Source organism: Citrus clementina, unplaced genomic scaffold, assembly GCF_000493195.1.
Source record: "Citrus clementina cultivar Clemenules unplaced genomic scaffold, Citrus_clementina_v1.0 scaffold_7, whole genome shotgun sequence".
Lineage (NCBI taxonomy): Eukaryota > Viridiplantae > Streptophyta > Magnoliopsida > Sapindales > Rutaceae > Citrus > Citrus x clementina.
In genome coordinates, this window is record NW_006262075.1 from 16,107,349 (window position 1) to 16,123,171 (window position 15,823).

At 33.3% G+C, this 15,823-nt stretch overlaps 1 protein-coding gene across 2 annotated transcripts; it reads left to right on the forward strand.

Annotated features, from left to right (window-relative positions):
• The first annotated feature begins 324 nt into the window (after window positions 1–324).
• On the forward strand, window positions 325–6,301 carry LOC18035731 (GATA transcription factor 28). 2 transcript variants are annotated; one of them, XM_006427698.2, is made up of 8 exons: window positions 325–669; window positions 1,046–1,346; window positions 2,615–2,701; window positions 2,786–2,919; window positions 4,425–4,556; window positions 4,836–4,941; window positions 5,549–5,620; window positions 5,737–6,301. In XM_006427698.2, the coding sequence occupies exons 2-8, from the start codon at window positions 1,059–1,061 to the stop codon at window positions 5,797–5,799; spliced, it is 882 nt and encodes a 293-aa protein (XP_006427761.1). In that variant the 5' UTR covers window positions 325–669; window positions 1,046–1,058; the 3' UTR covers window positions 5,800–6,301. The 2 variants fall into 2 exon arrangements, with proteins under 2 accessions (XP_006427761.1, XP_024036566.1); XM_024180798.1 differs by having other exon boundaries at window positions 2,825–2,919.
• The last annotated feature ends 9,522 nt before the right edge of the window (window positions 6,302–15,823 follow it).

A 15,823-nucleotide genomic window follows, 5' to 3' on the forward strand; every position in this document is an offset into this window, starting at 1 on the left:
AAATTAAGATGATGAAAGTGAGAGACCCTGTAAGAGGATCAAACGGGTTGGGGCCCAGGATCTGGCCTGTTGGGGTACTTGCCAAACTCAAACCCGACCCAGTTTTAGGCTTTAGCCATTGTGGCCCATTCGCCCGATTAGCCCAGTCTAACACTAGGAACAATCAAACGGATATTAAAAATTCAGTGTACTAATTAATAAAATAAGTAATCAACTAATTTAGATTAATAAAAAAATTAAATACATTTGTTTAATAATTAAATGAATAAAACACCCCTTAAAATTGAGGGATCACAAACTTATCTCCCTGTTGGAGGAAGAATTTTATATCTAAAAAGAAGTAACATTATATATGGATCGTACGCAAATTCCCTTAATAATTGCACTTAAAAAGGTCAAAGACAAAATCTTGACCAAGATGGGAAATTGAACTAAACAGTTGCCTGTCTCTCGCCGCCACCATCCAATCTCAATCATCCAAACTCTTTCTTCCTTCGCCAGCGCTTAATCTCGGCCGTTGATATCCCAGCTTCGCAGATCGCAATCCGACGGCCACAAATTCCTCTGTTCTGATCTCTCTTTCTCCGGCGACTTAATTCAACGGCGGAATTCGCTTGTTCCAGTGTAGGGGATTCCTATTCCGGTTTCGATTCGTCGTACACTCGAATGGTACCTCCAATTAATCGGTTTAATTGGCTGTTTATTCTAACGTAAATTTGAGCTGATAACAAGATGAAAAAAAAAAACAAATCTTTTAATAGATTTAGCTTAAATTAATCGGTATGGTTCCTGAGAAAGTTTAGGCAATTAGAAAGAGCGCCATTTATTTATTACAATTTTATGTTTTTGCTATTTCCTGAGCTACCGCCCTGGTTTAATTTACTTGATTCAAGAATTATAGCGTTGCATAAACTTGAATGCAAAATCAGATTGTTTCTATGAACTGTATTAATTAAATGATAGTAATATTTAGTATTTTTGTACTTGTTCTCGCACTCGCGTATTTATTCATATATTTTAAGAGCGACGGCCTTTGAAATTTTAGTGTAGAACAGAGGATGGATCATGGGAGCAATCCTCAAATGCAAATGAGTGATGAGCAGCATTCAATCCATCACGTGAATTATGTGCCAGAGCATGAACTGCATCATATAAGCAATGGGGATGTGATGGATGATGAGCATGATGAGGGTAATGGTGTTGGAGAGAGTGAGGCAATGGAAGGGGATGCACCATCTGACCCCGGGAGTCTTTCTGATAATCGTGCCATTGCTGAGATTGGGGACCAGCTAACACTGTCTTTCCAAGGGCAGGTTTATGTGTTTGACTCCGTTTCCCCCGAAAAGGTGATTTTTGGAACAGTTAGAACTAATGTATTTTTAATATCCGTTACTCTGACTACCTTGTTTGATTGTTGGGATTTTGTTTATGTAGCTTGCAGCATATTGAATTTTTTTGCTTACAAAGTAGTTCGAATGTCTTGAACATAGTTTGCTAATAGTGGTTTGTGTAAATGGGGATGTTGCTGTGGTGTCTGAAGTGAATATGATCTGTTTCATTTAACAATCGGCACTCAGATAAATACCATATAATCTTTCGTAAAAGTTAAAGAAAGAAATTCTATATATTTTAATGGACAAACTAATTTAAGTTGCCAACACATAGTGTCCGAACTCCTAATTAACCAATGGATCAGTTTCTTAGTTTTGATTCTCAGAACTGTAACATGTATTTTCGTTTCAAATTGACTTGCCATAGGTGTCACGTATTAAAAGAATTCTTAACGAATGTCATTGTCATTAATTACAGTTTTCCATTATTTATTGTCCTTTGACTACTGATATGAATGTCAAAAACTACACCAATTGAAGTAGAGTCCACATAATTCAATGTGAGGTTCTATAGGGCAAATGGGGTACCCATAGCGGTTAAATCAAGCCCTTCCTTTCTGCACTTGCTTGGTTATCATCAAATAAGTCTCTGTAACTAGATGTAAAGTTATGACAAGAGCTTTACCAAGAGAAGCAACAGAAGACTAGATCTCAAGGTTTCCCTTTCATCTTGACTCCTTTCACTCTTGCATAGTTGCTTTGTCACATGCCTTGTTTCATTGAAAATCTCAAAGTGGCTCTATGACATTACATTCCTTACAAATCCTACTGTGTACATACCTTTTTGTTGCACATGTTTTCTGAAAATATAATGTGACAAAATTTCTTGCTAGAGAGTTTTGGAATCTTATCTACACTCTTTGCAGCATGGACTGGGTTATCTGTGATCCTGTTTTGGGCTTGTTGAAAGAATGTTGTGGATTTTAATTATCCAGTCCAAGCTAATTTGATTAGTATAAAGTTTAGCGTCTTGTTTTCTTTAGTGAACACTTTTACAATGTTAGGTTTCTTATTATGCTATTATATTTGGTGATTACTATATGGAAGCAAATTTTCTTCTCTTGCCTGAAATGAAACATTTATTTAAAATATGCCTCAATGTTGCTTTCAGATTTGGCTTCCTTTTCTCTTGGCAAATTGTCCATTTATGGGCTATTCTTCTTCATGGAAAACCATCAAAGAGTGTAGTTTTCATTTTGATCCTTCTTGGGTATCTTTTGTAGGTTCAAGCTGTACTATTGTTATTGGGGGGGCGAGAAGTACCTTCAACCACACCTGCTATCCCAATAGCTAATAACCAAAACAACCGGGTATTTCAGTTGACCTGAGTTATTGATTGATTAATATTCTTTTTGTCTCTTTCTGTTATTTTTGCTAACCAATCCTTGAACCAGGGACTACCTGGTACTCCGCAACGGTTGAGTGTCCCACAGAGATTGGCTTCACTGATTAGATTTCGTGAAAAGCGAAAAGAACGCAATTTTGAGAAGAAAATTCGTTATACCGTCCGTAAAGAAGTAGCACTTCGGTATAGAATCTGCCCTTGTTACCACTCATAATGCTTTATATGAATGATTAAGTTATTATTGGTGTATTGCTTTATGTTGTTGTCTTCACCATTTATGGGGGTTTAAATGCATGCATTTGTTTGAATGATGCCGTACTGTTAAGCTATTGCGTACCTGTACATAACCTGGCAATTGACACAGATTCCAGTAACATTGAATTCTTATCTAAGTGAGGGGGGATAAGTAATCTGTCTTTGGACAATTTTTATTTTGTTTCTTAGCTAGAAATTACTTTTTCCCTTTTCTCCCTCTTGGCTTCCCGCTCCATGAGGAGATTGTTTGAAACTTTAAATTCTAGGCCCCTCTTAAAAGATGACAATTTACTGCCAGTCAAAGCTATTTGAAAGACAGTAAAAGGTGAAGATTTATATTTGCGCCCCGCAGCTGTGGCCCTCCAAAGGAAAACAAAAATCCAGCAATAAATTTAACAGAATAATAATGTGCTCTGTATTTGCTGAGACGCCTCTCAATATAGGCATCCTCAGTTGTGACTGACTTAAGACGGAAACAATTGTCTTTAAATCTTTTTTTCTCAATATTGGCATTCCTATTACTTGCTTATTATGATGTGGCTTGCCTTGCTTACATGCTTGATATGCATCATTCCATCCTTGGATTAAGTTTGATGTAATCATCTAGGACAGAGGGGATGTATTGAAAGAACAAGAATTAGAATGTGTTATTCTAGATATCATCTTCAATTCTCTTTCCTCTATCTTTCTCCTTCCAAGTTACTTATATTGCACTATACTTCTAATGCTAGAAGGTAAAAGTAGCCCCGGGGGGGGGGAATCAAGTTCCTAGAGTTTAATGAAAAGTACCTCATATGTTTTGATAGCAGTTTTGGAACTTTTTTTTAGTTGCTTCTCTGGATTTGATTTGAGAGAGGAAATTTAGAAGCGTTCAAATTTGATGAAAGTTGTTGTGGATTGAATGATTGGTTAGTCCTTGGATGGAGAAGCCTTATGTGAGCATAAAATTGTTCAGGCTTTGAATATTATAATAGAAAATATGTTATGCTCTGGTTCACTTTACCACACTGCTACATTAAACAATGCTGGCTCTCTTTTGTTTGGCCTGATGTTAACATGGATTGTGAGCTTGGCATGTTATATTGTTATCTCAGCCAGTAGCATTGTGCCCTACAGCTTCTGCTCTTGTCAATTCTTCAAGTCTGGAATCCCAGGCCAGTCATACAGTAGCATATTGTACTCAGAAGTAGGAATGTTCATCCAATCTTCCCTCACTAAAATGTAATGCATTGAATTGTTACTTCAAACTCCAGTGGAACCAAAATTAGTTTAGTATATCTTCTTATGGAAGTGGTGAATATATCATCTTGTAGATCAGGAAACTTGCCCTTAGAGCTTTATTATGCTATTTTTTATGTTTGCCTGTGGAAAGTGGAATTCTAATGCTGTAATTCTGGAGTTCTTCGTAATCACCATTTTTGTTGTTCTTTTAGGATGCAGCGAAACAAAGGTCAGTTTACTTCTGCGAAGTCCAATAATGAGGATTCTGCATCAGCAGTTTCGAGTTGGGGGTCAAACCAGAGCTGGGCTGGGGATGTTAATGGATCCCAAAATCAAGACATTGTGTGAGTCAATGTTATCTTCTCTGTATTTAGTAAAGCTAATCTGTATTTATTTTGTACCAGGGATTTCTAAATCTTCTTTAGTCGTATATAGTAAAATTTAGTTTTCTATGGACTAAGCAACAATTGAGACTGACATAAGAGCATGTTCTGTTGAACGTTGGTCTCCACATATATGTAATGCAGATGGTCGCATAGCATTAAAAAATCATCTGTCATAACTTGTTCACACTTATCAACTCTGTGAAATTATGATTTTTAATGTCCCCTTGAATATGTCAGTTGCCGGCACTGCGGTATCAGTGAGAAGTCAACACCAATGATGCGACGTGGACCTGAAGGACCAAGGACCCTTTGCAATGCCTGCGGACTTATGTGGGCAAACAAGGTAAGGTGTGAGAACTTGTATGTGTATCATAATGGCTGCATGATATCTACAGTGTACTTGCATGGTTGCAACGAGTGCCATTGGTAATTTAATCTCTAAAATTGTTATTATATAACATTCATTGTAAAGGAACCAATATGAAGGAAATAGATCAAAATGACCTTCATCCTCATGGGAAATGGTTGCATATTATGGTTCAAGAGATTTTGATTTGTAATTCTGTACCAGCATATTGATTTCCTTCTTTATTCAAAATATTTATGGACGATTCCCTCATCAACATTTATACAATAACTTTGCTGTTTATGTGGATGTTCTTGTATATGCTTGGACATTTCTGTCAATAGCTTTTTTGTTCTCTGTTGATGGATGAACATGAATAAGCAAGGAAGCAAGTGCACAGTGAGATGTCTCTGTTTAATTAACTAGAAGGATTCAATGAAAACTCTGCAGGGGTAATTATAAGAATCTTGTTGCACGGTCCTTTTCAGCTAAAACCATGTCTTGGTTTATTTGGAGAGCATGCCTAGGATCTTTAAAATTTTCACCCTGCATGTTTTCTGTATTGTGTGTAATGGATGTGTAATTTGAACCCTCTGAACCTTAGGGAACTTTGAGGGATCTCTCCAAGGCAGCACCCCAAGCTGGACAGACTTCTTCCTTAAACAAGAATGAGGAGGTGAGCAACCTACAAATGAGTACTACTGACGAACGTATTTGTTTCCTTTTGGGTTTAAAATTTAGTATTTTCTACTGTGGAGTTTTGATATACATTTTAATTGGAATGAGTTGCAGAATGGAACTTTAAAAGCTGAGCAAGTCATTAGAGCTGCGGGAAATATTAACGGCTCCACATGATAAGCCATTTGTGGCTGGGGCTCCATGTCAAACTTGAGTGAGGTGAGGAGCAATAGTGTTGGTTGCACAGCAGGGCAAGTCAGTTTTATATGCTAACATGGGTATCAGCAGCTTATCCGTTAATGGCCAACCAGGTATCTTGATGGATGGACATCGCGGAAAGTTGCATCATTCCGCAGGTTCCAATAATCCATCGCTGCTTGTACTTGGTTTGAATAGAATAATTTTATCTGTAAAATTTGTCTTGGTAGGGAGTGTTCTTTTTATTTAAAAAAATTTTAAGAGACATGTTTTTATTTAGAGAAATTGTTGTTTTGAACTTGGAAGCTGCCAAGACAAAACAGAGGCTTTGTTGTGCATTATTGTTCATTCTTACCAGTGATTAGAGGATAGAAAAAGTATGCGTCTTTCATTTGATTTTTTTTTTTTAATTTTTACACATGTATTTATTTGTGCCTGTGCTTAAGGCTCCTCGAAGATTTTGAAACATGAAATTGGTTAAGAATTCTCTTTAACTTAAGGAAAATTATCAATAATTCAGGGATGTTTCACAATTTTGAAAACTTATGGGTGTTTCCTCATATACGCCAAACCATTGAGGTCAGATGATTAGCCTTTTCAATTTGAGTAGTTTTCTTTTTAATAAAAAAAGTTTTTAAATCGTATGGGGAAGGATAATCCTCATCTTAATAGTTACTAAAACCATATAATTTAATTATGTAGCAGGGAAAATAGCAAAAAAATAAGTAAATTAGTTTTGATGATGCAATTTAATAATATAAATTGTCGTAATTATTCTTAAAGCATATAGGAAAAAAATTACGGAAAATAAGTTTAAAAAAAAATTAACAGCTAATGGAAGCCAAATTATTAGAAGGTAAATGTTTTGTAATCTCGTTGTTTGGTTTTTCAAAATTAAAATATAATTTATAGTTTGGATAAATTATTGGGAAAAAAACCTGATCAAAATAGCGAAATTTATTCTCTCATTATTATTTTTTGTTTAATATGGGTAAGTAATCTGATCGGAAGAGTTTGTATTTTGAAAATTTTTATAAAATATCTGTCTTTTATTGGCAGTAAAAATTGAATTTAAAATTTTTTATTGTACTATGTGTGGATGAGCACACTCATCAAGAAAGAATAATAGAATTATAATTTTTTTTTATGCAAACTGATGTAAATAATTAAATAAAAACATCACTTAACTCACTTTATTTATTTTTATGACTTTAGGCAGTCGCAGGTTGTAAATTATTCACACATCTATCAAAGACATATATGGATCTATTTTATTTGCTTAATTCATTAACAATCAAATGTACCTTAATTATTCTCAAAAAAAAAATGTACCTTAATTGGAATATTAAAATAATATGTTCCCTATGTAGTATTTACATAACCAATTTTTTTTACCATTTTCTTTATACATTTTTATAAACTTTCATTGATCAAACCCCATCAAAATGAATCAAATTCGTACTATGTAATATCTTCCTTAAATTCTATTTCAATCAACTATATACATATAGATGTTTTGTTGCCCATAAAATTTCTTAGTAAATATTATGACTTTAGGCAATCGCAGGTTGTAAATTATTTGGCAGAAATTTAGTTGCAGTAGATTACATAATATTTGGCGTCTCATTAAATAACGATTGGATTAAATAACTTATCTTTAATAAATATTTACCACTCAACCTGTTCTCCGAACGAACCTTAGCAAATGATCAAATCAATTTCGATTACTTAGCAAAACCCATCATTTAAAATAAATGTTTAATTTCCTCTAAAGTCTTTATCTCCTAATTTTCAACAAATTAAAGCTACAATATGGAATACTGGTGGCGAGAGCTAGGGATGGCAATGGGGCAGATATGGGTTGGATCTACTCTGCTCCAGATCCAGATCCATAATAAAAAGCAAGATCCGTATCTGTTCCAGATCCGTCATGAATCCATATTTTTTGCTCCATATCCATCATGAATTCATATTTTTCGCTCCATATCCGTATCCAAAAAAAGAAATAAATATCTATATATGCTCCAAATCTAAAAAAAAAAAATTAAAATCCAAATATACTCTAGATCCGTCATGAATTCTAAAACTCAGCAATAAAAAAGTAATAATTTTTTAGAATGAAAATTGAAGGCTAAATTGCTTTGATAACAAATAAATTATATAATTTATCTCAAAATATAATAAATATTGTAGTTTATACTTTTACAACAAAACAATAAATAAGAAAGATAATAAAATATTCTTCAAAAGTAATTACAGGAGTAAGATCAATCTAATATTCTATTGTCTCCTTCATCATTCTAATATCCACACACACCACCCTCATTCTTACAACATTAGATAATGACATATAAATTAAATATGATTTATATTAAGTGTTTTATTATCTTTATTATGGTCATATTTGACTAAAATAAATTACCAAGTTGTATTACTTGGTTTGCAATTTGAATATTGCATGTACATGCTTTAGGACTGGTTGACCTTTAAATTTACAAAACTAACCTTTAAGTTTTAAGAGTTTAAATGCATAGTAAATACCACTAATATGCCATGAATAAAATTTATTATCATTATAATTCTACAATTGTTAAGAGACTTTTAAAATAAAATAAAATTAAAAAATGAGTGGATATGGATATGGATTTAGATATTATGATAGATCCAGACCTGCTCCAGATCCATCTTAGATCCGCACATCAATATCTAGATACGATCCAAATTCATTTTAAACTGACCCAAATATGATCTAATTGGATTTGGATCACATAGATTTTGGATTAGATTCAATCCATTGCCATCCCCTAGCGAGAGCTGACAAAAGTCAAACCCTTTTCCCTTTTCAAATCGCGAGTGTAAAATGATGTGTGTTTGAATAAGCTTTTAAATCTGCAGTAAATAAGAGTGGTCTATTTATACTTTAAAAATTATTTTAAATACTCTATTATTTATCTGTACGTTCACATATTAAATCTTATTTTATACACTCATTAAACTACTAAAAATATTCTAACTGAAACCACTTAAATTAATTTACTGAAAAAAATATAAAGACTATTATTAACAGCAAAATTAAAAAATAAAAGTTAGTACATAATTACAATAAACAGAATCGAATCGAGTCAAGTTGTGAATAAATTATTTAATACAAGTTTAATTATTAGTTTTGTTTACTAAAAAAATATTTTTAGTGTTGATTTCTACACTCATTTCTTTGCCTGCATGCAATAACAATTGGGAGGAAAAAAAGGGCCAATTGACAGAAGAAGTCAGAAGAAGTTAGGAGATGCTTCTACAGCAGTTGATTTGGGTTCAATTTTTGCTTCCTCTCCCTCTTCCGATTTTTTTTTTTTTTTTTAAATAAATCGAAACTCGAAAGGCAGACATATGAACATCTTGCCAATACTTTAATTTAATTTAGTAATTTGAAAATTTAAAATGGTCTCACAAATCTTGTAGTTAAAATATTTTAAAATATTGATTTACTTATTAGTCAAATAATTTTTATTTAAGATGTTAAAAATAAAATTTTGAACGTTTAAAGTAAAAGAATTATAAATTGAATAATGAACGCTCAAAGTAATTATATTATGTTAATTGATAATAATGAACGCTCAAAGTAATTATATTATGTTAATTGATAATAAATTGTATTCAATAGTAATTTTTCTAATAGGTATTTTTATAATAAATTATTTTATTAAAAATTAATTGTTTAAAGTAGATTTTAGAGTGCAAATAGTCCCACTCAATAATTAATCAGAAAACATTTACATCTTGTATTGTATGATTTAATCATCAAACTAGGCATTGACTAAAAATAATCAGAAAATTGATGTGTGTTTTATAAATGCATAATCAAATTGTGTGAGTACTGCATGAAATTGCCTACTAAATCTCCATTCACATTACCACAGAGGAATAATTTTACAATAAGAGAATACTATCGAAGATAAAAAAATAACGGATAATTTAAAAAATTTAAAAAAATACTATAAAAGATTAGAGTAATGAATAATTTAAAAGATAAAAAATGGATTTTAATATACTATAAAACAAATGTGTGTGTGTTGTTTTTTTTAATCGTTTAACTATATTACAGTGTGTGTCTTTTTATCTTTTAAATTGTCTCTTATACTAACTTGAAAAAACATCCACTTGCTAAATAGGCTTCAAGCACCATTTGATATTATGCTCTTATAGCTTTGTTGATGCAAATTTTTGCTCAAAGAATAGTAACAATTTTTTGTTGCCAAATTTCTTCTATATTAAGCTTTGTAGTCCATTTTCTCCTTGAGGCAAGGGTCTCCGATCACATGTCTTCTTATGTTTAATTGTTTTGCAAAAGAAATATTGTTAAAGGGTGCTAGGATTGTCGGCGATAACCCTCTGACGCCCAAATTAACCTTTTGTGCTCAATTTATATAGAGAGAGTTTAGAGGGAACTGGACAACATTTTTACACTCGTTTTATCTTTTACCTCCAAAAGTGATACTTCAAATGGAGGAGATATCATGACATATGGCATTGCTATTGTGAGTGTTATGCCATAGGTACCTAAGTCACCATTTGTAAAGAATAAACGTAAGTAATTTTTTGTAGTGTTACGCACTTAGCATTTTATCGAAGCCTTGCTTTTTAACCGTTTTACTAATACATTTTTTTCTAAGTACCTAAGTTACTCTTACAAAAGAATGAACCTAGATCATTTTTTATAAAGTTACGCTCTTAGCATTTTATTGAAGGCTCATCTTTTAGGTGCTTATTTAGAAAATATATCTAAGTACCTAAGTTCCTCTTTGTAAAGTATTGATCTAATAATTTTAGTTGGTAGAAATTTGCCTTGGGCCTTTTGTCCATACCTACCCTTAGGCGCTTGACTTAGACTATATTGTAAGTACCTAGGTCACTTTATAGAGAAAGTCTTTTTATAGATTAATGCCACTGGGCATTTTATCTAATGGTATAGTACATGTCATTAGGCACTTCATTGAGATATGTGTATATGCATTTTGTCAAGGCACACCACTTTTCGGCAATTTATCAATACATGCCCTTTCGTCGAGACACATCTTTAGGAATTTTGGTTGATGAAGCTGCTTATTGGCCATTGGTAGAGTTGCAACTAAGCATAACAATGAGGATAATGAATTCACTGGATTGTTACATGACTCTACCTTTCAAATTGGGATCAAAGATTTGAGTTTCACTGGAGGTCAGGAACATGTAAGAAGACTGTCAATTCGCAACCCAGCTCAAACCATGTCCCTTTCCGCATCCTTTTAACTTTCATATTTAGCCACAAGATCAGAGTATTTGTAATTATCATGCATGATGAAGATAAACCACTTTGACCTTTTGTTAGGACCTAGTAGATGGTGCAACTGTTGATGCAAACTTTTGGCACAATAAATAGTAACTAATTTTTGTTATAGAATTTTTTCTATATCAAGCTTTGTGCTCATTTTCTCCTTGAGGCGAGGCTCTCCAATCATGTGTTTTCTTGTGATTAATTGTTTTGTAAAAGAAACAATTGTCAAAGGGTCCTCGAAGTTGTCGTCGATAATCTTCCAATACTCAAGTTAGCATTTTATACTCAATTTTCAGAAATAGAAAGTTTAAACAAAAGCAAGCAACATTTTTGTACTCATTTGTGTCTTACCTCTAATAGTAGGAGGCTTTAGCCTTTATATAGACAATTTGAAGAATTGAGGTGAAGGAATTATCAAACATGTTGCTGGCATTGCTTTTATGAGAAGTGTTCACAAAGCGTATGTGTAATAAAACCTAGGGAAATTATCATTTGTATACCTTTAGTTTACTCCATTATAAAAAATACTACAACACTTTGAGGGTGTATCAATCGTCCACCCTAAGTTGACAAAATGTATCAGCTGACCACCAAACCGTTAGTTTCTGTTTAAGTATGATGACGTCAGAAGGGTAATTTGGTCTTTTCATATGATACAAGTGATAATTTAAGGGTATACAAGTGACAAAATGAGAATTTAAGGGTATACAAGTGATAATTTTCAAGGGTAAAATCGTCAATTCACTGTAATTCCGTTAACTTTCAAACGACAATTAACGATTTGGTGGTCGACTAATACATTTTGTCAACTAAGGGTGGACGATTGATACACTCTCAAAGTGTTGTAGTATTTTTTATAACAGAGCAAATATAGGGCATACGAATGATAATTTCCCTAAAACCTATGAATATGTGTCAATACTTGTTCATGACAAGTATTCTTAGCATACTTGTTATGATATTTGACTATATCTTTAATGGGCTTGGGCTTGACTTTGCCCTTTATCAGTTCCTTGTTAAGAAAATTAGTTTAGTAGCACACTTCCAATAAGCGACCATTTTCTATGTTTTTACCCATAGGCACTTAGAATATTTTGTAAGTAGTTGGCTTGGTTCATTCATGTAGAGAATAATTTTAGGGCCTTTTTTTTTAAACTTTTTTTTAAACAAAATTTGCTCGTTGACGTATTCATAAAATTTTACCCATAGGCAATTTTCTTAGAATGTTTGTCGGAAGGCTTTATGTAAAATGTATGTTTGCCACAAGCTCAGAATTTATTTTTGGCCTGTAGACTCAATTTGTAGAAAGTTTGTTTGGCCGTAAGCTTAGTCTATAAAATGTTTATTTGTTATAGGCTCATTCCGTAGGACGTTTGTTTGCCTATAGATTCTTTATGTAGAATATTTTCTATGTATCTAAGTCATTTTTGTAGAAAATAGACCTAAATCATTTTTACAGCATCATATACTTAGGCTTAGGGATGGCAATTGTACCCGCAAACCCGCAAACCCGCCCAAACCCACCCGCTAAAACCCGCCCGTTGCGGGTAATTTTACCCGTTGCGGGCGGGTTTAATATTATAAATTAAAACCCGCACATGGATGCGGGTGGGTTTGGTATTAACCTTATATCCGGTGGATACCCGCATGGATATCCACCAAACCCGCAATATTTTTTTCAAATATTTTTAATTTAATTTAAATCTAAAAATGTATAAAGAAAATGATGTCATTAATTAAATTACCAAATAGCCAAAGGCTCAAAGTTGTGTATGTGTGTATGTGGCCTATATCCTATTCTAAAGTCATAATCTAAAGAAAACTAAAGGCATTTTCCTTCGAATTAGTATTTGAAATATTAATCTTAATTATTATTATAGGCATTGTGTTGGATGGGTGCTTATGGTGGTGAATGAAATGAATATCTTCTCTTGGAGCTTGTTTTAAATGATAATATGAAATGTAATTATTATTTTTAGATACTAGTTTGTGTTTTTTAAATGGATTTGTGTAATTTATACTTAAATTTGAGAATTTGTGTTGAATTGATGTGGAAATTTTAATTTTTCATTTACATTATTTAAATATAAAATTAAGTATGTTATATGGAATTTGAGGTTATTATTATAAATTTATATATTAAACATTTGTGATTTTAAATACGGAAACCCGCAAAAAATCCGCCGGATACCATTGCGGGTTTGGTAATTGTTAAAACCGCTGCGGGTGGGTTTTTGTACAAAAATTAAAACCCGCTGCGGGTTGCGGGTGGGTTTGGTAATTTAAATTTTGTGCGGGTTTGGGTTTGGTAATGGCAAACCCGCTGCGGGCGGTGCCCATTGCCATCCCTACTTAGGCTTTTTGTCGGCATTTACATAATTTATTTAGAATATTTTCCAAGTATCTAGATTATTCTTATAAAGACTATGCTTAGCTTATTTTTGTGCAATCAAATACTTCGGTAATTTATTTAGAATTTTTTTAAGTACCTAAGTTATTCTCGTAAGGAATAGGCCTAAGTTATTTCTATGCAATCAAACACTTTGGTATTTTATTGATTCTGGCCCTTAGGTTGTTCACATAGGAAAACTCTCTAAGTAGCCAGATCATTCTTGTGAAATATGAACCTAAATTATTTCATGCATAAAATTTTTACGGTCCAATTTTATTCTGGTCGACTTTTGGGCTTTTTGTAATTTAAAAATAACAAGCGTTAAAGCCACAGTGGCTACGACATGAAGTAGAAGTACTGATTGCCGAGAGAGTAGGGATGGCAAAATCCGGGTCCGGGTCCGGGTTTGGTCTTTCCGGTTCCGGACCCGGATACTAAAATGTTATACCGGACCCGGATTTAAACCCGGTTTTTATGACACCGGGTCCGGAACGGGTTAAACCCGGATTATTACGGGTTTCCGGATTGCGGGTTTTCAACCCGGATCACATACAAATAAAAAAAAATCAAATACTTTACAAATTTGCAAAACCAGATTCAACATAAATCAAATACAAAGTAATAAACCATTTTAATTTTACAGATTTTTAATTTCAAAACAATAAACCATTTACAAATACAGATCCATGACATACACTCACAAAATACAAATCCATGTCTACAACTCAAAATCGTGATTCACAGATTTGGTTCACAAACTTCAACAATCGGTGTCTGGCGAAGTAATGAACATCAGTGGCTGATGATATGATGATGGTGAACACGTCACAGCTGCCAGCGCAATTCGCAAAAGACGGATGAACGGCAGCCAAAACAGAGATCGCAATGGAGAAACGACGGCCAAATGAAGGCTGGTGATGATGATGAATGCGAACACAGCGAAGGGAAGCGATGAGGAGTGACGACGATGATTTGATGAAGAGAAGAATTGAAGAGAAAAAGGATGATTTGAGGAAGAGAAGAAGTGAATGGGAACGAAAATGATGATTTGATGAAGAGAAAAGAAAAAGGTGAAGAGAGGCGGCTGTGAAAGTAGAAAATAAAGAGAAGAGAAAAGAAAGAGGACGAAAAGGATGATTAGGGCATCAGCATTTTTTCCCCCTTTTTATATTAAAAAATTATTTAAATATTATGCTAAAATAAGAATATCCGGGTCCGGGTTCCGGATATACGGGTTATCTCAAACCCGAAACCGGACCCGGATCCATCCAGATTCTTAAAATCTATTCCGGATCCGGATTTTTTTATACTCCGGTTCGGGTTCAACCCGGCCCGAATTATCCGGGTTCGTCCGGATCCGAGCCGGGTCCGGGTTATTTTGCCATCCCTACGAGAAAGTATAAACAACCATTTGAATTGGTGTAGATTTGACAGTTCTGGACAAAATCAACTTAGCAGGTATAAAGTATTTAGTGAACACATACATCTTTGCTTCAATTGCACGGCTGTCCAAACAGCAATTCAAACAGAGCCTATATCACCAAATTCCAATGGGTTTTTTTTTATTTTATATATATTCATCAAATCCCTTTTTCTGTCCTCAAACTTGATAATTTGCTTGTGAGAGAATCTCGATGGATCTATCTGTGTTCTATCAATGGTGGTGATCATTTGCTCCTTGTTCAGAGCCGTCAAAAAAACATTTTGAAATAATATAGTTTACAACAATTTATCATACAATAGACATTTTAAATTCTATTTAGAGAGGCATATTATATGAAGCTCTCAGAACAAGTAAATGCTTTCAAATTAGACTTTTGCATGAAAATTTCTACAAAAAGAACTCAAAATATATAACTTTAAATTGTCTGCGTCTATCAACTTTTTATCCAGGACTAAAGTAGCCAATTTGTAATTATTATTGCTTTAACTAACCAAATTTTTCTTCTCAATTCTCACAGGTACAAAAGAAAAAAAGAAAAAAAGAAATTAACAGATGGCATTGAATTGCAGCATAGAAGAGAATAGGCAAGTACAACAAAGAAAAGGAGCCGACGGGTTGTGGAAGCCAAATCACCTTGTGACTGAGTGATTTTCCATTTATAACAATTTACAACACAAAACATTCGGCAGAATTTTAATAAATTCAAGCTTATTCCACATGGAACAGAATTAAAGTGCAGTATAGGAGGGAACAAGAAAGACACAGAAACGTGTGCACGTTTGCGTACAAGATTAAATGCAATTAAAAAAAAAAGCATAAAAAACTTCTAAGTGCGTGTGTGAGAGCATGCACCTTC